A 26848-nucleotide genomic window follows, 5' to 3' on the forward strand; every position below is an offset into this window, starting at 1 on the left:
AGGTTTCCCATAGTGGGTGTCTGGTGGGCCACTGTGAGAACAGGAGGTTGGGCTGGGTGGGCCTCATCCAGCAGCCTCTTTTCATGTTCTTAGGGAAACCTCAGGAGGAGAGAGGGCTCCTGTGCTGGATCTTGTGTTTGGGCTTCCCTTTGAGGCATTTGCTTGGCCCCTGTGAGAAGAGAATGCTGAGCTAGGTGGGCCTGATCCGGCAGGCTCTTCTCGTTTTCTTGTGGGGAGTGTGTGGGGTTGGCAGAGGCTGAGGGAGTCTCTTGGGCCCCTCAATGCCACCCTGGAGGAGCTGCAGGGACTGGGGGGGGGGTGCTGTGTTGGCATTCCTTGCCTGCAGCCTCCCCAGGTGCACAAAGGCACAAAGGTGGCCCAATGCCACCCTGGAGGAGCTGCAAGGACAGGGGAGAGGCTGTGTTGGCATTCCTTGCCCGCAGCCTCCCCAGGTGCCCAAAGGTCATTTGTGTTCTCTCTCTGTGTGTGAGTGTCTAGGGGCCTCCGTGGCTGCCCCCTATCCTGCCGGGCCTTGCCAGCACAGGCTTCCCGGCATCCCTCTGGTGTGCCCCCCCCCCCCCGCGCACCAGATGAGCAGGTGGTGTCTCCCCTCCGATTGCCGGCCGCCGCATTTGTGAAATGAAATAAATATTGACACGGACGGGATGCTATTCAATTTGTCCTGATCACTGGGCTGCGGTGAGTTCTGACAGGGCAGAGTGTAAAACATAAGCTCAGGATGTAATTTCTACTGTCAACATGATGTACAGTACAGCTCTGCCAAACACACACTGACTAGAGCAGAGCGGGAGGAGGGGGGAGGCGGGAGGGAGGAGGGAGCACGTGCTGGGGGGGGGGCTAGTGCTGTGGAGTGCATGGAGCCCCTCCCTCTCACCTGCCGAGCCCAGGAGTGCCTTGGTGCTTTGGCTGCCAACTGCTGGGCGGGGGCCTGGATGCGAGACCCTCTGCCCTCTTTGGAGTGGGGTGGGGGGTGAGAGGAGAGAGGGGGAGCAGCCCACCCCCATCCCGCTGGCAGGGTCACTTTACGGAGGAAATGGCTGAGCTCAAAAGGCAGCCGGGAGGAGGGGGAAAGGATTCTGGAGGCAGGTTGGCGTTCCCACAGCAACCGTTGCCTGGCCCTCCACGTGTGGGTGGGGGCACGGCGGGAGGGAGCTTGTTGTTGTGATGATGGGTGTTTGTGCGCCTGTCTTATCCATGGAGAGAGGGGGCTGCCCGCCTGCCTGCCCGCCTCCTAGCTCCATGGGGCGCTTGCCTCGATGCCTTGGACTGAGCCGCCCTGCACGTTGGGGGTCAGAGCCCTCTGTGGCTGGCACTCTGCTCCTTCCCATGGGGGGGGGGTGCAGAGCAGGGTGTGTTGGGCCAGGAGTCTCTCCCCCCCTTGGAGAAGGGTGCCCCCTTGCCTGCTCTGCCTGGCTAGGTTTGGGGGGGGTGCCTCTCTCTTCCCTCCACCCAGGTTCCCTTGGCAATTGGGGAGGGGGATGCGTTGGGAGGGGGAGAGCAACAGGCTGCTGAGGAGAGAAAGAGAGAGAGAGAGAGAGAGAGAGAGAGAGAGAGAGAGAGAGAGACCCGCCAGAGCGGCCCACGTAATCCTGGCCACAGAGAGCGCCAGCCGTGGAGAGTGGGCTGCCGATGAGAGACACAGATTAGATTTATTCAATTTATGCATCCCTCTACACAAAAGGAGTCCCCAAGCTGAGAGGGAAAGCAGTGGGCAACACACAATAGAAATTCCTTGGAACAAACAAACAAAAATCCTTGTCCGCCAAACTGGCCCAAGTCACGGGTGTCGGGGTGGAGAGTGGGGGCCTGGGAAGGAGAGGGAGCCGTGGGAAATCACCTTCCAGGGAAGCAGAACCCTCTGTGAGTCACTCTTGTTTTCTTACCTTCCTGCCTTTCCCCTCTTCTGTCTCAGAGCCCAAGGTGGCATTCCCAGGGGTGCCAACCAGATGCCCACTGGGCACCAATCACACCTGCAGAGCCCTCTAGCTTTGGCACATGGCCTCCTGGGCCCCTTCAGACCCCCCCTTGGGTCTCTCTCTTCCTCCAAGTCCCGGGGGGGGGGGTGGAGGAGGGGGAGAAGCCAGTGGAGCTCTTGCTGACCTGAGCTGGCCAAGGGGTGGGTGGTTCCAAGGACAGGTGGGTCCTCATCTCTCCATGCTCTTCAGATCTCAAGTCTACATTTGGGAAGATTGTAATATTTGCAGATTGCTTCCTGGCACCCACACGCATTGACTTATGCCAACCCTTCCTCTGCTGCTTCTCAGCCCCAGCTCAGCAACCGCCAGCGCTGTTGGGGTGGCGCTGCCCGCCAGTGCCCAGCACCCGCCCTCTTCTTTTGTTCCCCAGGCCGGCCACTTGGTGCCCACAGCACTTTGACCAAGGTCTGCATTCTGGCACCACACTTCTCACCAGTGCCTTTCTTGGGTTAAAAATCAATAAACCTGCCTTCCAGGTGGAAAAATCAAAATTGGAAACAGAACTGTTAGACCCTAAAACTAAGAATTTGTCAAGAATGTATAACTTGCTGTTGAAATGGAATACTCAGGATGAAATGGTGAAATCTGCTATGATTAAATGGGCACAAGATGTTGGACATAACATAATGATGGCTGACTGGGAACAGTTATGGACCACAGGTATGAAGTTCACGGCATGTCATGCCCTAAGAGAGAATTTAATGAAAATGATTTACAGGTGGTACATGACACCAGTCAAGCTTGCAAAAATTTACCATTTGCCCGGAAATAAATGCTGGAAATGTAATGAGACTGAAGGTACATTCTTTCACCTTTGGTGGACATGCCCAAGGATTAAGACATTCTGGGAGATGATTTACAATGAATTGAAAAAGGTATTTTAATATACCTTTCTGAAGAAACCAGAGGCCTTTCTCCTGGGGAATGTTTGGCCAATTGGTGCCAAAGAAGGACAGAACTTTCTTTATGTATGCAACAACAGCAACAAGAATACTCATCGCGAAGTATTGGAAGACACAAGATTTACCCACCCGGGAAGAATGGCAGATGAAAGTGATGGACTATATGGAATTGGCGGAAATGACTGGCAGAATCCGAGACCAGGGAGAAGAGTTGGTGCAAGAAGATTGGAAAAAAATTAAAGATTATTTACAGAAATATTGTAAAATTAATGAGCTATAGAAAAATGGTGGAATGAAGTTATATGGCTTTGGCAGAAATGTTATAAGGAACTAGGTACAGATAGATTGTTAATGCATTAAAGGGAAAAAATAAGGTTAGAATATGTTAAGATTAATTACAGGACAGAAAACAGACGAAGATGGAAAGGAATTGAAACAGTTAATTGAAGTGGAATACAAAGAGGGAGGCGTGAGGAAGTCAATGAAACAAGTGAATGAAAGTTAAGATTGAAAATATTGGAAGTGTTTTTAATTGGTTTTGTTTTGTTTTGTTTTGTTTTGTTTATTCAATGTTTCATGTAGTGTTTTTGTTTTTGTTTTTTGTATTTTATTATATTGTCATGTTTAATTCTTTTTCTTTCTTTTTGTAATCTTTAAAATCTTTAAAAAAATAAAAATCAATAAACCTTGATACAAAAAAAATTAAAAACTGCTTAAGAATACAGAGTAAAAACAGCAAGACAGGAGCCAGTCTGGCCCCTCTTGTGGGAGGGAGAGATCGGTAACTGGGGCTCTGCCACCAAGAAGCCCCCCCCCATCTCATCCCACTATCTTCCAGATGATGGGCAGGTTCCTGGGGATGAGGTTGTCCTTCCTAGATCTCAGCCTTAAGGCATTGAGGGCTTTATAGCCCGACTGCACGGCCTGCCGGTGAGCTATTGGGCCCAATTCAAAGTCTTGTGAAACCTCAAGGACTGCCTCTCCCTGTACGAATAGACCTAGATCCTGCCGTCATCCTCTGAGGACCTTCTTTGTCTTCCTCCTCCCTGTGAAGTCTGGAGGGTGGCAACGCAAGAAGGGCCTTTTTTGTGGTGGCTCCTCCATGTGGAATGCTCTTCCCAGGGAGGTTCATTACATATCTTTAGGCACCAGGCAAAAATGTTCCTCTTCTCCCAGACCTTTGGCTAATTGAACAATCTTTGGCCCTTAAAACTGTATGGTGTTGTGGTGTTTTTTTTTGGGGGGGGGAGGGTTGTTTTTGTAGCTATGTTATCTATTTTTGTGCTTTGATATAATAAACTGCCTGGTGTTGGACTTATCCTTGCAGAAGCCATGCTGGTTTTTCTTCAGCAAAGCTTGTTCTTCCATAGGCTTGGCAATTATGTGTTTAGTCAATCTTTCCGCCTGTTTTCCTAGAATAGAAGTCAAAGTTAACCAGCCAATAATTTCCTGGATCCCTTTTCTAAAAATGTATTTCTTGTGGACTCTGCCTGTGACTTTGGCTAGGCTGCTGCTGCTGCCGTTCAGAGTCTGCTGCCTTTCTCTGCAGCCTCACTTTCCTTCCTCCTCAGCTAGGGTGCGCTTTTTGACAGGGAGGTGTGAGGCGAGCGGCCCTGGCATTTTGTGCCTGCCACCTGCCCTGTGCAAGAGAGCAAGAGTGCCAGCCCAGGCAGGCAGCTGCAGAGGCCTCTTGGGGAAGCTGCTGCTGCTGCCATCAGGTCCACTGAGTCGCACTCCTGGGCTGGAACAAAGGAGCTTCCAAGCAGCCCCCTTTGTGGGGATGGGGGGGGGGCAGAAGCTTCCTGCAGTCCCTTAGGGGTATTTTTTTTAGGGATTTTGTTGTTGAAATCAAGGTTTAATTTTGGAGTTGTTAGTTTTGCAGTTATTGATATTATTTTTTTTAATCTATCTTTAGGTCTTATTATGATGACATAAATGGGGATTATTTTCTTCAGATATGTTTTTATTGTTGTAGTTTTGTAGTAATGGGAATCATTTCATGTCGTGAGCCGCCTTCAGTCTGGTTTTAACTGAGGAAAGGGGGCCTGCAGATAAACGAGGATGGCAGTGATGCTCAGCTGCGCCAGGGGGAGGTGGTGGGGCTGGCACTGCCCTGGGGGCCATGTATGCCCTGCTCTGCCTTTGTAGGAACTCCGCTGTGGCAGCAGCTTCACTTGGGAACTCCCTGCCTGTTGACAACACATTCAAGCAGCCGCCTTTCTTGTTCTCTTTGGGGCCAGATGAAAACGTTCTTGTTTCAAAAGCAGATGTGAACTTTAACCTGTTCTAACTGCTGTATGTTTTATTAAAGCATGGCTGCAAAATTTGCCTGAGTTTCTTCTTTTATCTTTTTGTAAACCACTTCAAGGTTTTGTATTGTTTCAAAAAAAAACCCAGGTGGTGCGTAAATTTTATGAAATAAAATAAATGAATTGCTGAGAGTGTGTGTGTGTGTGTGTGTGTGTGTGTGTGTGTGTGTGACTGTGTGTTCCTCTCTCCTCTCGATTCCCAGTGGCCTCTCGCAACTGACAAGTCCCCATAAAGGCTGCCCAAACCCGTTATGGAGGGAATATTTTGTGTGCTGTGGGGTGTGCTGCTGGTGGCGCGAGAGAGTTGCCCATGTGTGGGGCTGCTGGGAGCGCTTGGCTGCCTTAGGGGTAGCAGTGTCTGGAGAGCAGAGAATTCCCTGGTTTTATTTTATTTTTAAGAAGTCAGGCTGCGGCCTGCTTCCCTGCAGGGATGCAAAGGATAAGGGGCAGGCAGGCAGGATTCCTTCCAGAGCCTTGCGCAGATTCCTGATGTTGTCTTGCCCCATGGCCAACCTGTGGGTCGCCCTCTGGCTGCTGGCGGGTCTTACAGGCATCCTGTTCAAATGGCACAATGGCCCTCGATCCTGGCATGGCGGGGGTGTGTGTGTGTGTGTGTGTGGCTCCTTTGTCTATTCCCCCAGAGTCTCCCGAGGGACTTCTGTGGCCATCAGACCACAACTGACAGCCGGACAGCTGGACGTTTGTGGACTTGGCTTCAGTTGGGCATGCAATTGAAACCTTGTGGCCTGACGGGTCCCTGCAGGGCCCCCACTTCTGGGACTGCAATGTGAGGAGGGGGCTGTGCCTTCAGAGGGTCTCAGGAGTCGTTGCAGGACAGGTGGCTCCAATACCTGGGAGGGGTGGGTGTGTGTCTGTGGGGGAAACTGAGGCAGGCAAGGGCACAATCCTGCTTGCCAGGAGCACCCGCATCCATCAGCCCCTCTCCTCACCTGGGGGGAGCTGCCCTGGAGGGGAGGGGGAAGGGCAGAGTCGCCCCTGTAAGCCCTTCACTCACCACCCCTTTTTCTCTCTCCCAGGTCCCTGAGAATGGACGCCAACCTCGCCTGCCAGCCTCTTTGACCAGGCAGAGGGCAGAGGGCACCGCCAGCGGCTGCTGCTTGGGATGGGCCCCAATGGCAGGATCCGGAGCCACGACGCCTTGGCGGAAACGGGACCTGCCAGATCCTTCGCCCTGATCCGCCGCGCACCAGCCACCACCTGACCACACTGGGTGCTCCCAGCGAGTTGGGTGCCCGAGGACCTTTTTGGAAACTGAGCTGCTGGGGCCCCCCAGCCCCCCTGGGTGCTCAAGAAGCAGGCAGCTGGTTCTTGTGCTAGACTCACCTAGGGCGAGCGGAGCCAGCGAGAGGCGCCTGTGTGTACACAGACTTCAGGAGGAGCAGGATTGGGCCAGCCTCAGAGGGTCACTTCTGCACCAGGAGAGCCCCCTTGTGTGGGTGCTGCGCCCAACATGGGGCAGGCCCCATCCTCACATATTCCGGATGCCTGACTCTCCTGGTCCTGGACGGCTGATCCTGCCGGGAGGGAGGGGGGCTGCTGGGACTGGGGCAGGCATGTGATCCTCGCCCGCTGTCTTCCTGAGGATGCCGAGACTGCTGCCCCACACGGACGGCTGACCCACAGCCTGTGGCTGCCCCTCCCTCTGCAGAGGATGCCCACCTCCTGCCTCTTAGCTGCCAGGGCTCTGTGGTAATGGCTTCCCGAGACTCCTTCTGGATCCGACCGCTGCTGCTGCTGCTTCTGTGGGGCCTGGGCTGCTGCCCTGCGGGGGTCGTCTCCATGCACATGGAGCCTGGAGGCTCCGGCCCAGAAGAGTCCGGGGATGGGGGGCTGCCGGGCAGCGGGCGCGTGAAGAGAGGCTGGGTCTGGAACCAGTTCTTCGTGGTGGAAGAGTACACCGGCACGGAACCACTGTACGTGGGGAAGGTAAAGGCAGTCGGGTCGTGGGGGGCGGGGGTCAGGGGCCACCTGCTCGGGAAAGAGGGAGGGGACTGGGAACATGGGAGAGTGGGAAGGGACCACCAAGGGTCCTCTAGTCCACCCCTGCAAGGCAGGGATCTCAACTAGAAGCTCCCCGACAGATGGCTCTCCGGCCTCTGCTTAAAAGTCTCCAAGGAAGGAGAGTCGTCCCCCCCCCCGGAGGTGGATCCACTGTCAAACAGCCGAATGCACATGGGCAGCGTGAAACCCTTCTAAGGCTGCCTCTCCCTCCTCCTGCCGTGGGTCCTCTGAGCCGACCTGGAAAGTTGGCTGGGACATGCCTGGGCATTAAGTTTGGATCGGTGCCTCCTCGCCTCGCCTCCCCCGACAGGACGCTCTCTCCTGCCCCCCCCCCACGCTGCTGATGCTGCTGCCGTTCCAGTTAATTCACGGCTCCCCTGGGGAGTGACTTGAAGCATCAGGCCTTGGCGAATTCCAGAGGTAGCCTAGCAACAGCCTCCTTTCCAAAATGAACTCTGGGAACCTAAAACTAACCCATTTTACAGCCCCTTTGCACGCTGCTTGCCACAGCGTCTGCCAGGGCCGAGGAAACGGCAGGCTGGCTGCGCAGAGAAGCGGCTTCTCCCTCGGAGGGAGCGCTTGGGCCTTGGTGCCTCCTGGCCCGGTGGGCATAGCCATCGGGCACTGCCCCTTGCCCCCTGCCCCTTGGCACGGCGTCTCTGCCAGCGCCTCCTCCTGCTTCTCTGCCCTGGCTCTCCCTGCGCCTCCTGCCCGCTCGCCCGCCCGCCCCTTGCCCAGACGCGCCAGTCAGGACCAATAACATTTTCATAAAATCTGGGTACTTGAGCTAATCCTTTTTCTGAAGTGTAATTTCCCCCGAGGCCCCTGTCAGTTTGATGTGGATTTCCGTGGTTTTTTTTAAATAATAAAAAATAGAATTATGGGGTCAGCATGAGTTACAAACTTGTGCCTGTGGACAGATCTATTTTAGATAGAGGAGGGGATTAAAGGGGGGAAAACAGATTTAATTAAGTTGCTAATATTTAAAGGAAATTGATGAACTTGGGCTTTATGAGTTGGAGCAAACACCAGAAGCGCCTTCATTAAGGGCAAGTTCTTATTTGATTTCCTTTCTTCCACCGTCCCAGAGTCGTTTTTTATTTGTGTATCTGTGCTTTCTGTTTAATCGTTTTAATAAGGAAAATGCACCTCTGCTCACATTTAATTTTGATTTAATTAGTAGGAGGTAATTAATGGCCTCGTAAAATCCCAGATTTCTGGCCCTTTAGGGCAAGGAAACAATTTCCCTTTTTAACAGACGGAGGAGATGAAAGGCTTTTGTCTGTTTTCCAAAACCCTCTTCAAGCCTCTTTCCCAGGGCTGGCGGCTGGATTTCTCTGCCCTTCCACTCAGTGCCCCCCCTTCCTTCCCCGGATGCTGAGCTGGGCTTCTCTGCTTCCCACAGGTGGACCTGGGAGCCAAAGATGGGGAGGGGGTGGCAGTAGGGTCACATCTCCCCCCCCAAATGATCACACTTATCCCCACTCCCCCCCCCATTCTTCAGGTGGACCATCTGCTTTACTTTGGAGCGATTCTTTTTAAAAATCCCCTCCGTGGGTGTCTGCTGACACCCTTGTTAGCCCCCATGTGTGAAAGGCTCCAACTAGGGAGGAGGAGGAGGAAGAGGCTTCAGGGCTGACACAGCAGCTGACCCCCAGCTTCTGCCCAGAAGACAGATTCCTCCTGGGGAGCTCAGTCCTTGGGGGACTGTGGCTCATAGCTGTGGCAAGTCCATTGCACGGTTGGCACAGAGTTGACCTTGTAGAGTCAACGTTTCCTTGCGCCTCCGCATTTATTTCCTCTGCAAACTGACTTGAAGAGCCCCCACTCCTGTCACAAGCTGGGGGGGGGGGGACAGACCCTGCTGGGAGCTCCAGGCGACCCCTTTCTGCAGGCTTGGGGAAGTGGCGGCAGGGACCTGCTCTTTGCAGAGCCGAAAAGCAAGCGATGGAAAGGTCACGGAGGTGGGAACGCAGGGAGGTGGTCGCCCCCCCCCCCCCGTGGCTGAGCTCCCTGCCTGCCTGATTTGAGGCAGGGGGTGGGCAGCGCAGTTGCTCGCCTTCCATCTTTGCCAGGCAACCGGGCGCAGGTTGCTGCCTGCCGTGGGTGTGGCTGTCCCTGAGGTCCTTCCGGGGGTGCTCTCCGAAGAGTTTGGCCCTGAGGCTGGTTTCCCCTCCCCAGTGAGGTAAATAGAAACATAAACTGCCCCTAACGAGACAAATCTAACGAGGGCCTCGTAAAACGTGGCAGGTCTGCCATCCCTGCTGGCTGCGGGAGCCGCGTCTGTGTCTGGAGGTGGATTATGGAACTGCAGTTTGGAAGATTGAGTGGGCCATAAACATTTTCATATTTCATTAGCCGATTAATGGACGTCTCCCTTCTCTGGCAACTTTGCTGATTCTCAGCAAAAAATGTTGGGGAGTAAATGAAGGCGTCTGGCAAGGCCTTTCCGGGGGCCCGGCCCGTTATGGATGGTCCCAATTAACGCCTCTGCCGTGCGCCACCGCGCTGGGCTCTGCCCGTCCAGTTACCGTTAATAGATTTCTCATAAGTGGCTGGATTGTAAAAATCTCATAACTCAGTTTAATGCCACCCATAAAATTATCTCCGGACATCTGGCCCAGATTCCAGGCACTCTGGGGCCGAGGGGAGATGCCGGGGACCCTTTCGCTCCCGGGTGGCGGAGATCCCTTCCGTAGGACGGGGGGGGGGGGGAAGAGCTCTGAGCCGGTGACGGTGGGAGCCAAGACCTCCCCCAGCCCCCCTGCCTGGCTCCAGCTTCCCCAAAGGGCCACCAGCTGAGCTGCCCCCCTGAACGTGGGTGTCCTCATCCACTGATCTCAGCTGGAATATGGAAAGGGGCTCCATGCCCTCTTGAAATTGGGCACTTGACGTTGTTCTTTGCTTGCCCTGAAACTCTGGCTCCCTCGCGGCTGAGCAGGGCCAGGCTGGCGCAGAGACAGGTGCTCAGCCCTGTGGCTCAGGGAGAAGGTAGGTCGGGTGTTTGGCATGCGGAAGGTTTCGGTTTTGATCCCAAACCGTCTCTCGCCTGGCTCTCCTGTGCTGCTCTTTTGCTCTTTGGAGAATTAGTTGCTTTTTGTGGTTTTTATTTAAAGAATTTAATTGTGCATGGCGCTTCAAAAAAATGTCATTTTTTTTTAAACCCTGCCCTGGGGCTGTTTGCTGAAAGGCAGGTACAAAAAAAGGGACAAGTGATTCATCCCTGTTTGTCTGCTTGTTTGATCTTCAGTAGCAGGTATGGAGGAGGAGGGGGGGCTTTTTTTGCTGAGACGCTGGAGAGCGTTGGAAGATGCGGGAGGGAACAAAGAAAAGAGCATAGTTAAAACTGTGGCACTTGCTCCCACTGGAGGCAGCGATGGCCACCGACTCGGAAGGCTTTAAAAGAGGACCAGGGAAATTCAGGGGGGAGGAGAGGACTGTGGAGGCTCTTGGCCAGGCCGGCTCGTCTTGGCAGTCCTCCTTCTGAATCCCAGTCGCTGGAAGCTGCAGGAGGGAAGAGTGACTCTGGGGCTCAAATCCTGCTTGCAGTTTCCAAAACTGTCCAGCCGCTGTGAGAACAGGATGCTGGGCTAGACGGCCCATTGGCCTGATCCAGAAGGCTCTTCTTAGCAGAGCTGCTGCCGGCCAGTGCAGGCAAACCTGGATAGGTGAGCTGCTTTGTGGAGCAAGACCCAAGCGTGGCATCTCTGGCAGGCAGAGTCCCCTCACCACTGCCCCCTGAGTAAGGGGGCCCTCTTGGAGTGTGTGTGGGGCCCTCCTGCTGGCCGCAGGGCCCCCTTTCTAGGCCACAGTGACCGTGTTGGAAGGGGGGCACAGAGATTCGTGGGCACCTGAGCATCTCCGCTTTCCCCACAAGGCGCATGGATCTGCTCCTCATTCCTTTTCACTCCTCGCCAAGGAAAAGGCCCCTCCCCACTTTCCCTGGGACCCCTCAGCCTTTGCGGAGAACCTCTGAGGTGGCCTTTAGGGGAACCCAGCCCAGAGCGTGGGGTCCCGGCTGTCACCGCGCTAAAGCTGAGCGCCAGAAGAAATTCCGGCAGGGAGCAAAGTCAGACAAGCTTGTTCAGCCTCTGAGCTCATTAGGAGTCCTATGAAGCAGCGGGGGAAAGGGCTGGTGGCAGAGGGACCCCAGATAATCCAGCATCCGGGACCCCAAACCTGTGTTTGAGGTGGAGTGCGGGGGGGGGGCTCCTGCTAGTTACTTTCCTTTTTGAAGTATTTTTTTAAATTTGATTTTCAAAAAGAAAGAAAGAAAAAGAACAGAAAAGAAAAACAATTGCATCAAAATATCATACACATTCACGTATCAAGATTACTTTGAATCTCCTGCCTTCTCCCCATCCCATCCATGGTTCCTCTTAATTCTGTTTTCATCTGCATATCAATACTTTCCCCAATTTTTCATCTTCCTAAATTATCTGTAGTTTCTATTACATTACAAGTGTATTTAGAATCCTGCTAATGTTTTGACCTGTTTGCAATGAGTTTGTATATACATTATAAACATTTCCCATTCTTTTTAAAATTTCTTGTCTTCTTGGTTCCTGAGATTCCCAGTTAATTTTGCCATTTCGGCAGAGTCCATCCACTTGGTTTGCCATTCTTCTCTGGTCGGGGCTGTCTCTCCCTTCCATCTCTGGGCTAGCAACTTCCGAGCGGCCGTTGTAGCATACAGGAACAGTTTCCTCTGATCTTTTGGGATCTCGGTACCTATAATTCCTAGTAAAAAAGCTTCTGGTTTTAAAAACAAAGATTAATTTTTTAAAATAAAACATTTTGTTATATATCATTTCCCAGAATTTTTAAATTCCATTACAATTCCAGGTACCTGCTAGTTACTTTCCAAGCCCCCTCCCTCCAAAAAGATGGGCTTGAGGTGGTGGGGTTTCCAGCAGGCTCTGGGCAAGCCTGGGGGGCTCCTCTTTCCTGGTTGGCAGGATCCTGGCCACTGCCCAGGGCCTCCCAGCAGAATCCGATCCTCGTCCCCAGAGCTGCCTCCTCAGGCCCTGCTCCAAGTTGCCCAAGGTGGCATACATGACTCCCTGCCCTTTGGCCGCACAACAACCCTGTCAGGTGGGAGGGGCCAAGAGGCTGTGTGAACTTGATGGCTGAGCGGGGATTCGAACTCAGGCCTTTCCCAGGCTCCGGTCTGACAGCCTTAAGCTCTGTGCCATGATGGCTCTCAGTCAAAAGAAGAGAGGCAGAGCCACTCCAGCAATTTTTCACTTGGTGAAGGTGGCGATGGGGTCAACAGGGTCACATTCAGCTGCTGCCCCCTAGACGCCAGCCCCACATATGTCGGAGCCAAGGGCCTGGCCATCGGGAGCTGCTGCCGCTGGGAAATTGCCATATGCCAAGGCAGGCTGCTGAGTCCATCTATCTCAGTATTGGCTGCACTGACTGGCAGCAATGGCACCTCAGAGGCAGGTCTCTCCCAGCGCTCCTTGGAGATGCTGGCGGAGGGATGCTATTTGCCCTAAAAATAAAGGAAGCCGCTAGTCCTCATGGTTCTAAGTAAGGGGCTGGTTTGAATGGGAACATGAAAGGCTGCCCGACACTGGCTGGCAGCAGTAACTCTCCAGGGTTTCCGGCAGGGGGCTGCTTCCAGCCCTGCCTGGAGATGCTGCCGGGGGGGCTGACCTGGGGGCGCCTGTTCTCCTCCCTGCTTCTCTCTCCCACACCAACCTCCCCGTCTGGGTTCCCCGCAGATCCACTCGGACTCGGACGAGGGCGACGGCTCCATCAAGTACACCATCTCGGGGGAGGGGGCCGGCACCATCTTCCTGATTGACGAGCTGACGGGCGACATTCACGCCACCGAGCGCCTGGACCGCGAGCAGAAGACCTTCTACACGCTGCGCGCCCAGGCCAGGGATCGCCAGACGGACCGGCTGCTGGAGCCCGAGTCGGAGTTCGTCATCAAGGTACAGGACATCAACGACAGCGAGCCCCGCTTCCTGGGGGGGCCCTACATCGGGAGTGTGGCCGAGCTCTCCCCCATCGGTGAGTCCCTCTGCACGCCACCCCCAACCCCCCCACTGCCCCCACCCCAGGGTCCCTGCGGAGCAGCCCGGGGGCTCGGGGCTTTCCAAACGCCTGCCCTCCGGTCCTATGCCCCCCCTCCTCCGAGGGTCCAGCCTCTGCTTGTGAAAGGCCCTTGGGGGGTTTCTTTGCCTCCTCCATGCTGCCCCCTCTGGGGCCTTTTTGCCCTGCTTCCTTCACCCCCCCAGGCTCCCCCCTTTCCCCCCTGCTCCATCTGTAGCTCCTGGCTCCAGGCCATGCAGGGGACGTCCTTTCCGCTGCCTGGAAAATACACCTTTCTCTTGGGGTGGGGGCTGAGGATTTGTCAGAATCATAGAACTCTTGAGTCGGATGGGACCTCCTGGGTCATCTAGTCCAACCCCCTGCAATGCAGGAACCTGCAACTGAAAAGCATTCCTGAAGTCCAGCAGTTTCTCCAAGCATTTAGTGGGAAGTTCCTCTCTTGCCATTTGAACTTGCCGCACCAGCCTTTGCCATCTGGCGCCCTGCTGAGTGGTGCTGGGCTGCAACTCACAAGGTTGGGCCATTTGAGCAAAACTGTTTGGGGCCGACGAGACATGAGATTTTGCTGCATGGGCATCCCTTGCGTTGCAAGGCGGTTTAGAGGTCACATAGCTGTGGGGTGAGTGGGTGAGACCTACTCTGGATTGGGGCACTGTGTCGGGGTGGGTGAGGGGCTCTTTAACCCTTTCAGCCACCCAGGGTCCCAACTGGAAGCAACCTTACGCACGGCTCCCTGGGCTCTTTGCTACCTGGTCAGGTTTAAGCCCCTCAGGAACTGGGGCGCAAGACCCCTCGTCGACCCTCCAGCCCCTTTCATCCCAAAGAGAGGAGTCGCTCTTCGTGGCTCAGAGGCACAGGTCATGTTCGCCATGACGCAGGCCGTACTATGTGCCCAATTCTGTGCACTCCCTTCCTTTTTTAATAATTTTTAAAAATTAATTTTTCAACAAAGTTAACGAAAATAAAAAACAAGCAACAACACAAATTTATACACAAAAGCAATATCAAATACATAAAATAGAATTCTCTGAATCCCGTGACTTCCCTCCCCCACCTCCCCAGGTTCCTTAATTTTCTTTTTCAACTGCATATCATTTCAGCTCCAAATTATTTTTCTACCTCAAATTTCTTATGCTTAAAATCCTATCCAATTTATTAACCTGTTTACAATACTTTTGTAAATACATAATCAACATTCCCCCTTCCAATGGGGGTCAGACGGGCCTCTCTCTCCCAGCTGAAATTCCAGCACTTCCAGAATCTGTTTTCCTTTTACTCCAATGGACTTTTATACAGAATCCAGATTTTATTGTTTTAACTCTTCTTCGGTTCCATTGTATCAAGTCTTCTGCCCACCACTTAGAGGCCAAAGGGATTAAGTGGTACCTGAATGGTTGAAGTGAATAACTAAATAAATTTGTAATGGGGGGGGGGTGAGGGTAAAGTGGTCGAACCTCTGCTGTGGCGGGGCATCGAAATGCGGCAAAGCGTTCTGCAGGATCCCTTGGGCTTTGGCGGTGAAATGGTTTTGGGGCTCAGCTGAGATCAGCCCCAGAATCTGTCTCCTGAAATGGAAGATGGAATCTGTAAATGGTCCTTGAGCATGTGCAGACTGCCTGCCTTGCCCCTCTGAGCCCCCGCAGCCTGCCTTCCCCACCCTCCTTGCTTAAGGAGCTGAGCTGCAGAGAGAAGCTGGGGGGGGGGCAGGGTTGAGCCCCGGCACTTATTTCCGGAGAGGGGGCTGTGAGCCCCCTTTGCTCTCCCTGGGTGGGTGAGAGAGAAAAGGCAGGCTGTGTGTTTGGGGAGGGAAAGAGCTGCTTGGTCCTTGGGGGGGGAGATATTAGCGGAGGCTCTGATTATTTGAAAATCGCTCACAATTATGGGGTGCCTGATCAGGAGCTGATGGAAACAAGGCATATCAAAGGCGGCGGCGCCTGTGCCAAATTGCAGATCACAGGCAAGAAGAGACGCTCTTTCCCTACATGAAAGGAGGTGATTCCTGCAAATTAAAAGGCTCAGAAGTTAAAAGCAGAGCGAAGGGTTTGGAGCAGCAGCTACGTGCCTTGGCGGTGCAATGGGCGTCCTGGGAGGCTTGCGTGCGGACGCCAGACACACTCCGCGGCGGAGGAGCCCCGGGCCCTTGTCAGAAGCGCTCAGACCTTCCTCCTCCTCCTCCTCCTCCTCCTCCTCCTCTGCTGCGGAGGCAGAAACCAGAGGCTCCTTCTGGCATCTCTGAGCAGGAAACGGGCATGGGGGGGGGGAGCAGGGTGACTGGCACCCGTCTCCAGGGCGCCTCCTTCGCACCCGGTCGCGTGTCTTGTTCTTTCCCCTCCTCCCCCCCCCACAACATTTTGGGTCAGGCTCCAGGTGTCCTGGGTGCACCGAGAACGGCTTTTGAACTGTCACCTTCCACATGTCACTCCTGCGTAAGACACTGTGGCTCAGCGATTTGAGCGCCAAACTGGGGGAGACCCAGGTTCAAATTCTCACTCACCCCTGTCATTGCCTTCTCTTGGCCTAACCTACCTCAGAGGGATGTTGTGAGCATAAAATGTGCGCTTGGGGAAGATAGCAATATGTGCTACTTTGAGCTCCTTGGAGGAAAAAACAGGGTATAAATGTGTGCAGGCTCAGGGGGCCAGGATTTCAGGAGGGGCTGCCACTGCCACCTCCCCGCCCCCATCCTTCCTACTAGGAGGAGTTGGGCTGCGAAGGAAGGAGGCCTGGGCAGCGGAGGTCGAGGTGGGGGACCTTGGCTGAAATCTCTTGGCTGGGATTGTGAGCTCTCACTGGGGGTCCTGAGCTGGGGGTGGGGGATCCTTAGCAGCGTCTTTCAATCTGGGATTCAGCTTCCCTCTGTGGATTCAGCTCCCCCCCCCCCGTCCCCCCCTGTGCTTCTTGGGCAGCAGCAAGCTTCCTCCACCAGCTTAGAGAGGCGATTTGGCGGCTGGGGGTCAAGACCTGTCCTGATTATCATTGCAGAGGGAATTGGTTAATCTCCTGCGGGGGGGGGGGCTGCCCATCTCCCCTCCCTCCTTTCCTAGAGCCAATTTGCTTGCTTGGCCAAGGCCAAGGCCGGGGGGGGGGAGTGGGGGAAGGTGCTGTCATGAGTCCCAGGACCTTCCGCTGTGGTTCCAGCAAGCCCAGCCAAGAGGGACAGATGGGTTTCTTGGGAGTGCCAAGCTCTGCCAGCATGACCCCCCCTTTCCTGGGGAGAGCGTTGGTATTCCAGGCTCCTTCTGGTCACAGGCGTTCCCTGGGACTCTGGCAATAATAATAATAATAATAATAATAATAATAATAATAATAATAATTTATTATTTATACCCCACCCATCTGGTTTCCCCAGCCACTCTGGGCGACTCCCAACAGAATATTAAAAACACAATCAAACATCAAACATTAAAAACCTCCCTAAGCAGGGCTGTTTTCAGATGTCTTCTATTTTTTTTTTATAATAATATTTATTAAATTTTCCAATAAAACATACAAATACAAAACAACTACAATAAAGACAAACACAAACAACAACAAAAAACAACAAGAATAATTTCAAAACCTTATTTCTTAACCTTATTTCCCCGACTTCCTCATACCTCACCATTTTGTATTCTAGTTTCATTATTCCATCAGCAAGTCCCTTCCCTTATTTCACCATATAGTTTTACTAGTTCCATTTCTTTTCTTACGCTAATGTCTCTGAAAACCAATATATTTTTTAAATCCTTGTCAAACTAACATTCTTCAATCTTATAATATTTATTTAAATAGTCCTTGAATTTCTTCCAATCTTCTTCCACTGTCTCCTTCTCCTGGTCTCGGATTCTGCCCGTCATCTCTGCGAGTCCCATGTAGTCCGTCATCTTCATCTGCCATTCTTCCAGAGTGGGTAGATCTGGCGTCTTCCAATACTTTGCGATAAGGATTCTTGCTGCTGTTGTAGCATACAAAAACAACGTTCTGTCCTTTTTTAACACCACATGGCTTACCATACCCAGGAGGAAGGCCTCTGGTTTCTTCAGGAAAGTGTATTTAAACATCTTTTTCATTTCATTATATATCATTTCCCAGAAAGCCTTAATCCTTGTTTTCAGATGTCTTCTAAATGTCAGATAGTTGTTTATTTCCTTGACATCTGAAGGGAGGGTGTTCCACAGGGTGGGCGCCACTACTGAGAAGGCCCTCTGCCTCATTCCCTGTAAGCTCACTTCTTGCTGGGAGGGAACCGCCAGAAGGCCATCGGAAGTGGACCCCGGTGTCCGGGGTGGAGATGCTCCCAGGTATACTGGGCACCAACACTTTGAATTGTGCTCAGAAATGTACTGGGAGCCAATGCAGGTTTTTCAGGACTGGTGTTATGTGGTCTCAGTGGCCGCCCCCAGTCACCAGTCTAGCTGCCACATTCTGGATTAGTTGTAGTTCCGGGTCACCTTCAAAAGTAGCCCCACATAGAGCGCATTGCAGTAGTCCAAGCGGGAGATAATCAGAGCATGGTATCTAGCTGGGCAGGTGTGTTCTTGCTTGGCGCTCTCTCTCTCTCTCTCTCTCCTTCTTTGAGGTTTTGTGTCCCTTTCCCCCCAGCTCTCTGGTCCTGCCATCTCCTGCCGTTGAAGTGGCAGAACATCTGCTCTGCATCCAGAAGGTCCTTGTCCTAAGAGGAGCCTTCTGGATCAGGCCCAGGGCCCATCTAGCCCAGCCTCTTGTCCCTGCAGTGCCCAGCTGGACGGCCCCAAGGGAAACCCACAAGCAGGATTCGAACACAGAGCAGCCCTTGCCCCTCCTGTGAAAGGTCCTGCTGGAGGAGCGTGGGGAGTGGGAGAATGGGGAGAATTATTTGCCTCTGATGCTCCTCACTGTAGGAAGCATTGGATACAGGCGCCGGCCTTGTTTGTGGAAGGACAAAGGCGAAATTCTCATCTGGACTGCTGTAATATGTTGAGCCTGGGGCTGCCCCTGGAGACAGCTTGGAAACTTCCAACGGGATTGCTTGTTTGCTCGGTGGAGATGGTAGCTGGGTCCACAGAACCCCAGTTCTCAGCAGCATCCATTGGTTTTGAACGCCACACGCCGGACTTTGTGACGCCTCAAGCTCTCCAGGGCTACCTGTGATGAGGTTGTCTCCTGGGAGGCACGGAGCCTTTTCAGTAGAGGCTCCCGGACTTTGCTGCGCCTTCCCTAACGAGGAGCATCAGAAACCTCCCTTCTGCCTGGCCAGGTTGTTGTTCCCGACAGAGTCTTCTCTGTGTCCCTTCCACCTGCTTCTGCCTCTCACTAGAGATGCTTCCAAGGAGGGAGTCTGGGTCCTCCTGGGCCAATTTTGCCACAACCAGAGTGTCTTGTAAGCCTCTGCTGGGAGCTTTCCTTTCCCAAGAAGCCCTGCATGGAGACGGAGTCGGTTGGTCTCCGTTAACCTGCGGCTGCCTCAATCTTGTGCGCTTCCAAGCTGTGCTATTTGATGAAAGTCTTTGTGTGTGTGTCTTGTTGCCTTGTTTGCATTCTGCCTTTTCGTCCTGCTATAAGCTGCTTTCAGGGGCCTTTGGGCCAAAAAGAAGAATAAAATCTGAATAGACATGCAAACAAACCAGAGGCAAATGAATAAGCGACTTGCAGGGTCCAGATGGCACCCACCCGTGGGCTCTTGCCACCAAAAGTGGCTTCCCACCCCAAGGCAGGAAGAGAGCCCCCACCACAATGCTGTTTCTCCTAAAGGACTCCTGGGGTCCCTGCAAGCAAGCCAGGAGGGGGGAGCCAAAGTCTGCTGCAGGCAAATGGGGAAAGTCTTTTCCCAGCACCTAAAGGAGCAAAACTCGCTGGCCGGTGCAGAGCAAGTCCTGCCTCATTGACCATTCTCTGAGCAGCAAGCAGATGAATTGGAAAGATCTGGCGGACGTCGTCTGCTTGCCAGGCCTGTCAGAAGTGTCTGAAGGACTTTCGCAGGACAGGCCATTACATGGAGCAGGAGAGAGAGTCTGAGCTCCCAGGCCATTGTGGGAGGGGGCATTCTTAGGTGTCAGGGGAGGGAGGCAGGGGGGCCGTTGGGATACAGCAGTTCCTCTTCCAGCTGTGGGAAAAGCCACACCTCCAGTGGGGAAGAGAGGGAAGGGGCCAGCCAAGCGAGGGAAGGGCTCAAGGATGCTGCTGAGAGCCCCAGCGCCTCACCTGGCCAGGCTGGCCAGGAGGGACGCCCACCTTGCGCAGAGGGGTGAAACGCAAGGAGGGAAGGAGGAGGCTTGGGGTGCCGAAGTTCTTGTGTTGGGGGAGAAGGCGGAAGGGGCCACTCCTGGATTCTGCAAGTGACTGAGACGGACATGAACTTGGTAGATCTGCACTGTAAATAGTTTGCACAATAAAACCTATAACAGACAGGTCCTGCCTGGTTAGTCACGAGCAACCACCCCCAGCACCTGACATTAGGGGACGGGACTCAAAACAGAAGGGGGCACCACACCTGTGCCGTACTCTCTGGATTCTTCTACGTGGTTAAACAGTGGAACTCCCTCCCACAGGAAGCAGGGACAGCACCCAACCTGGACGGATTTAAAAGAGGATTTGACAAGTGGATGGAGGAGGAGAGGGCTGTTGAGGGCTCCAGCCAGGATAGCTCTGCTTCTGTCTCCACAGCCAGAGGCAGCCCTGCTTCTGAATCCCAGTTGCTGGAAACTGCAGGAGGGGAGAATTGCCCTTGTGCACGGATTCTGCTGGCGGGTTTCTCACAGGAGGCTGGACTAGGTGGGACCTTGGCCCGAACCAGCAGAGTTCCTCTTCTATTCTTGCAGGGTTCTGTCTCCTGCATCTCAAGAAGGGTGTTGTTTTATCTGATGATATATTTAAATGTTCATTGGCTGCTCTTCTGTCATGCCTCGCAGAGCAGCATGCAAAATGCCATAAAAATGCCAGATCTGCAGCAGAACATTTCAGCAGCACATTCGGAAAAGCTGAGCAGAAAAGTCTTTCCCTCTCTGAAGGGTTTCCCCTGATGCTGGAAAGGGAGTCTGAATGACGCGGTCCTTGCATCCTCTTCTTCAAAGCATTTTTACCCCGCTCTTCAGCTGCAAAGGCCCCCAGGTGAATTGAAGGAGTGCAACAGGGGCCACCACAAGAAAGTCCCTGCTCCTGAGATCCTGCCTTGCCTGACTTCAGAGGGGAAAGAGGGATGGGGAGACACTGAACCCCACTGTCTTCCTGGCCAGGCAGGTTCTCATGGGCACCCTGCTGTCTCCTCAGCCCAGATCAGCTTGCGACTCCTACTCATGGCTTCATCTCAATTTTTAATGGCAGAGGGGACAGGATGGAGCTTTGCAGCAGCCTGCCAGGGTGCCAGGAGAGAGCTGCCCAGTGCTGCCCTCTGACATTGGCCTCATAGTTCATAGTGGAGCCACTGTGACTCCTCCAAGTCTCTCAAGAGCCAGTGTGGTGTAGTGCTTCAGAGCGGTGGACTTGTAATCTGGGGAACCGGGTTCGCGTCTCCGCTCCTCCACCTGCAGCTGCTGGGTGACCTTGGGCCAGTCACACTTCTCTGAAGTCTCTCAGCCCCACTCACCTCACAGAGTGTTTGTTGTGGGGGAGGAAGGGAAAGGAGAATGTTGGCCACTTTGAGACTTCCTAGGGTAGTGATAAAGCGGGATATCAAATCCAAACTCTTCTTCACAGGCCCTTCTGGAGGATCCCGTGATCCTCTGCATTGAGCTGCCGAGAGATCGAGTGGAAGCAAGAGGGTCACCTCCTGTCTGGGGAAGACCATCGGTCAGGGCAACCCAGGCTGCTGCCATCCCAGTTGCACCTTGGTGGAAAGGGGTGCATGGAGGGAGGTGGGGCCCCAGAGTAGTGGGGTGGGGGTATTTTGTCTCCAAGCCCTGTTGCTGTTCCCCCCATAGCGTGAGATGCTGGCTGGGCTTTGATTTTGGGGGGTGGGGTGCCTGCCTTGGGCCTTGTCTTGTTCCTGCAAGTCCCCCTGATTGATTTAGATAAAAGCAGGAGAAAAACTCTCTATTAGTGAACAGCAAACAGAGGAGAGAAAGCTTCGAGTCAACCAAATCCTTCGCAAGCACCAGCTAAACCGTCTCTGGGGGATGTGAGTCAGACCACAGGCAGCACAGAGCCAGGCAAAGCCGGGGATAAAAAAACCGCCGTTGGGGGAAGCAGCAACAGTTGCCCCCCCCCCCCCGGCATTGCTGTGTGTTGCCCAGGCTGGCAGGGCTGGTGGCTGGCAGGGTCCCAGCAGGAGGGGGGGGGCTCAGGCTGGTCTGAGTGTGCAGCAAGGGCAGCCGCAGAGGGGGATCTGGCCCCGGTCCACGAATTCAGAGGTTGGGCTTCAAGCAAGAACGATCCTGGCCCCACTGGGACATCTCCTTCCACTTGGGGGGAGAGGACACATCCTGTCCGGTGAATAGCCATGGCATTTTGGATCTCCGGCTCAGAAGGTCCTCAGAGAATCACAGAATAGTAGAGGGACCCTCAAGGGCCATCTAGTCCAGCCCCTGCCATGCCGGAATCTCACTGAGCATCCCTGGGAGATGAGGACCCAACCTCTGCTGAAGAACCTCCCAGGGAGGAGAGCCCACTGGACCTGCTCTAGCCATGATTTTGTCATCCAGATTCTGAAGGTGTCTGAGTGACACTCTCCTGGTCCGATGACCAATGGCCATTCACCACTTGGAAGAGCTGCGCCGGACAGCTGCTTGCAGACGCAGCGGTGCCAGAGAAGTTCAAAGACTGTCTCAAGGCAAATATGAAAAAAATGTAGTATAAACACCAACAACTGGGAGACACTGGCCTGCGAGCACTCCAGTTGGAGAACAGCCTTTGCCAAAGGGGTCATGGGCTTTGAAGACACTCGAACTCAGGACGCAAAGGAGAAACGTGCCAAGAGGAAGGCACGCTTGGCAAATCCACACCCTGATCAGCTCCTGCCCGGAATCCAATGTCCCCACTGTGGAAGGATGTGTGGGTCCAGAATTGGCCTCCACAGTCACTTACAGACTCACTGTTAAGACTGTGTTCATGGAAGACAATCTTACTTGGCTATGAGGGATCGGCAAAGAAGAAGAAGACAAAGAGAAGAAGGAGAAGAAGAAGATGAAGAGAAGATGAAGACAAAGAAGAAGGAGAAGGGGAGAAGAAGCCAGAGAGGTGAGCTCCATTTGCCACATGGCACATGGTAGGCGTGGTGGTGCTGTCAGGTTCAAGCCGAGGATGGCACCGCAGCCAGGGGTTCCTCCCCAGAGCCAGCCACATCTGGCTCAGCCTCCAGGGGACTCTGGGCACACGGGGGGGGTGTGTGTGTGTGTGTCCCTCTTCTGGCCTCCAGCACTTGTGTCCATGTGTTTGCCTTGCACATCTATGGACATGCATTTCATTTATGAAACTTCTGATTGTTATAACCATTGGAAGGGGGTGGAGTCTCCCTCTTCAGAGGTTTCCAAGCAGAGGTCCAAGAGCCATCTGTCAGGGATGCTACAGCTGTCATTCCTACCTTGCAGGGGGTTGGACTAGATGACCCCCTGGTTCCCCTCCAACTCTGCAATTCTAGGATTCTTGCTCACTTTTCTGCATGGGGGGTTGGGGGGAGCCTTGCCTGGGCGTGGGGGTGCCCTGTTGGGTTCAGCCCAGTCGGACCCTTCTGTGTTTCTTCCCGCCCAACTGATGCCACCTTTTAGCAAAGAGAGAGAGAGGGAGACCAATTTGCTCTGACTTTTTAAGTTTTATTGCTTTGGGGGCCCTCCTGGTGTGCGCTGGAGAGAAGGTTGGGGGGGGAACCTCTCTTTATCCACTTTACGTGCCTAATTATCTCTCTCGCTTGGGGGGGGGGGCTTCTGCAGCTCATTGCCAATGCTGAGGGTTTGTTTGCTTGCTAGTCTTGCGAGATTCCCCCCCCCCCGAAAAGGCAGAGGCTGGGATTTGGGGGAGGAAGGCGAGAGCAGCTGCCTCCTGCTTCGTGCTGCGAGATCTGGAGGTGCAACGCAGACGGAAAGTCAAGCAGCCAAGTCTCCCTTCCAAGCAGAAGGAGGGGAACCATCAACAGAGCACAACCCCCCCCCCCAGATTAAAGCCTGTCTGTCAAAAACCAAGGACAGGTGGGGCAGGTGCCCCCTGTGACCGGGAGGGAGGGAGACCACAGAAGCTGGAGGCAAAGATGGGCACAGCCTCCCCCCCCCCCGCGGACTGTTTGCAAGCAGGAAGGTGGGTTGGGGGGGCTGGCTGAGAGAGCCCCCCCTTTCATCACTCAGGAACCAGCCTGCAATGCCCAGGCCTGGGCGAACGGGAAAGTCTTCTTTCCCTGGCACCAAAAGGACCAGCAAACTCTTTCCAACTCCTCTATCAATGGTATTTAGCGCCTTCCAAATTGAATTTAATATATAAATTAGGACTGGATAAATGTTGGCGACGTGGATTAAATAAAGCAGATTACAGCCATCTCTTCTGGAATGCTTCTCAGATAGAAATATTCTGAAAATCTGTTCAGGCTAAAAATCTCTGATATGATATGATAGGATATCATATATAGCCTTGGAACCTCAAGGATTTTTGCTTGGTTATCTAAAAGATGTACTGGAAAATGATCAAGAAATAGCGTTCAACCTTAAAACTGCTTCTAAGATTATAATAGCTAAAAACGGGAGGGAATGGAGTGAGAAAATGTGGTCGAGCTAATAAATATTATTTTTTTAAAAAAATATTATTTAAAGAAAATGTGGTCGAGAGTCACTACGATCAAGCTAACCTGTTATAAACCAGCCTAACAGGTTAATGGAAAAAATGTGTTTCTTGTAATGTTTTGGAACAACAAGTTCAATACTATAGCAAGATTTCTTTATGCTTTATATTTCATTTATTTCTTTTTGTTAATAAAATTATTATTATTATTATTATTATTATTATTTAAAAAAGAGCACCAAGGTGACCTCAGGTCAGGTACACCAACTCATGGGGACCGAGCTCTCTAGCCCCACAATATTTTGGGGAGGGATCCTGAGCCCCCCAATGTCCAAAGAAATCAGGTGGTGGAGGAGGTCAAGTGCAGAGGTGCCGTTCTGCCCTTTGATGGGGGGGGGGCAGCATTCCCGCACAATTTTGGGTCCCTGTCTCTTTGCGGCCATTCTGTATTAAGCCCCGCCCCCACGGCAGCCATTTTGCGACTGGCACCCACAGCCCTTTCTCCTCTGCAAAGGGGTCCACTGGGGGAGGGGGGGGGGCTCTACGCAAGGCTGCCCCATGTGGTGAAGGGCGGAACCGCGCGTGGCCAAAGGACACCTCCTCCTCGCCCCCCCTGCCCTAGATTGAGATGCCCCTCGGAAGCCGTTGACCAGAGGGGCTTCTTGGGTGGGAAGGGGAGGCGGCCCCTTTTCTGTGCACCCGGTTGTGGAATTGCCCCCCCCCCCCAAAGAGGTGAGAGCGGCCCCTCCATGGTGCCTTTGGGGCGGCAGTTGAGATGTTCTGTGTTTCCCCAAATCTTTTGCCCCTTGCTCTCTGCCTCCTTGACCCGCTTTGCAAGTGGGGTCCATTGTGGTGATTTCTGAGTGGTGTGACAGGCAGCCTAGAGGTGGCGCTGGGGGCGGGGATCTGGCATGGGGAGCCCCGGGTTCAACACGGTAGAAGGAAGAGACCTCTGTGACATCCAGCCCCCACTGTCAAGGACTGTGCTGCTGTTACCCTACAAAGGAGCAACGCGGCGCTCCGACCATTATGCCGCACTACCTTCCAAAGCGGGCTTGGCGCTCGCACAGTGTTGTTGGGCTTTCTGGAGCTCCCTCCAGTTTGCCAGCCTCAAATCCCCCCCCAGCTGTGCATTTAGGCAACAGTTGGCAGGGGCCCTTTGGCATTTAATGGCGCCTGGTTTTACGGCTGGTGCCATCTGTGTCTGTTTTCCTGCGTGGCGTTTTTTATTCCGTTTTAAACGGTTATGATCTTGCCGTTTTAAAACTCTTCTGGCCACCTCAAGAGGCTTTCTGACTGACAGGTGAGATGGGGGGGCAGATCCTTCCCTGAAGGGCTGGGCCCACCTGAGCGTTCCCTACCTGGCGGGGGTCCTGCCCACCTGCCCGCCCTGCTTACCTGGATGGGCACTGCCTTCTCCCTCCCCCCCCCCCAACTTGCCTTGTCGGTCTCTGGGCATCAGCAGCCTTCCAGCCCCCTCCCCAACACCCCCTCCTGCTCCTCACGTCCAGGGGTCCCACTTTGGTCAAATTGAACATGATGTCAAATTAGACCCATTGCAGGGACACTCAGAGTGAAGCCCCCGGTTTAATGAGGCAGCGTTGAAAATCAATAACTTAATTGCAGCCGTTTGATGGACTTTTATCCAATTTGCACTCTCTCTGCCCCCCCCTTCTACGTGTTGTGCATGAGGACCCTGGGCTCTGTCTGGGGATGGAGGAGAGCAGGCTGGGTGGGGAGAGAACCCCCACCTTATGGGTCCTGCCCGCTCCCAGGTGGCCTTGCACGGATCTGAGCCTGCAGGAAATTATCCCACCCAGGACAGGGGGAGGCTGGGCGCCCGCCTTGGTGAGGCTGGGGCTGTGGAAGTCGGGGGTCAGGGCTGCTGCTCACATGGGGCTCTTTCTGTCCTCCCCCCCAAGGGACATCGGTGATGCAGGTGATGGCGTCCGATGCCGACGACCCCACCTACGGAAGCAGCGCCCGGGTGGTCTACAGCGTCCTGGAGGGCGAGCAACACTTCACGGTCGACAGCAGGACGGGTGAGTGCCAGGCAGAGGTGCTGGGGGCACTGGGGGGTGGGAGGGGGAGCTGGCTGGGCACAGGCTTTGACCCCCAACTACCACCCCCTGGTTCTCCTGGAGCAGAAGCTATCTCTTTGAGAATCAGGGGGGCAGCCAGGTAGCCTAGGAAATTGGGTGCTGGGCTTGTGGAAGGGGCAATTTAACCTGGGGGGGGTGTAACCTCGGGTCTGTCCTGCTTCATTTGGGGGGGGGCTGCAAGGAAGATCACCCAAGAACGCCAGCCTGGCAGAGGCATCTTTGGGGTTCTGCTGCAGCAGCTCTCCCTCGCATAGTTAAACGGTGGAACTGCCCGCAACAGGAGGCAATGATGCCCCCCCCAATTTAGGACCAATTCACGGCCAAGAGGACTGTCGATGGCCCCCCTTATGCTTCTGAATCCCAGCTCCTGGAAAGCACAGGTGGAGAGAGTTGCTGCGTGAGGGTTTTCCACCCCCTCCTCCTCTGTGCCCACCTGCCTGGTTGCCAGGTGATCTCCCTGGGAGAGAGGGAGGGGCTGGCATTAGGAGACCGTCCGTGGGCATCTGACTCAGCGGGGAGTCTGGAAATGTCAGGCTGGGCCCACCTTGGAGGAGGGGTGCTGACCCTTCCCGGGTGCAGGGGGGGGCCCTGGCACTCTGAAGGGGCACAAAGGCTCCCCCCTGCCAGGCTCTCCAGCAGCGGCTTTGTTAGCGCCGGGCCTTTGATTAAAGGCAACACTTTAAATTAAGGATTGCTTTATAAATGCTCTATTAATATTTGATGGGTGAGCGGTGGAATCCGCTCCATCCTTTAATAACTTCTAATAAAGGCCTGCTGTAAAAGGACCCGCGATAAAT

General features: G+C 53.9%; 1 protein-coding gene across 6 annotated transcripts in view; it reads left to right on the top strand.

Annotated features, from left to right (window-relative positions):
• Positions 1-26848, top strand: part of CDH22 (cadherin 22) — an 89312-nt gene that overhangs the window by 23846 nt on the left and 38618 nt on the right. For 4 of the 6 annotated variants that reach the window (XM_081867653.1, XM_081867650.1, XM_081867652.1 and 1 more), the window contains exons 2-4: positions 6246-7155; positions 12960-13254; positions 25872-25991. In XM_081867653.1, the coding sequence (XP_081723779.1) occupies positions 6922-7155; positions 12960-13254; positions 25872-25991 (649 nt within the window). In that variant the 5' untranslated portion in view covers positions 6246-6921. Of the gene's footprint in view, positions 1-6245; positions 7156-12959; positions 13255-25871; positions 25992-26848 lie in introns of those variants that run through there. The other 2 variants (XM_081867654.1, XM_081867655.1) reach the window with 2 other exon arrangements.

This window comes from Podarcis erhardii (assembly GCF_964252035.2).
Source record: "Podarcis erhardii genome assembly, chromosome: 6".
Lineage (NCBI taxonomy): Eukaryota > Metazoa > Chordata > Lepidosauria > Squamata > Lacertidae > Podarcis > Podarcis erhardii.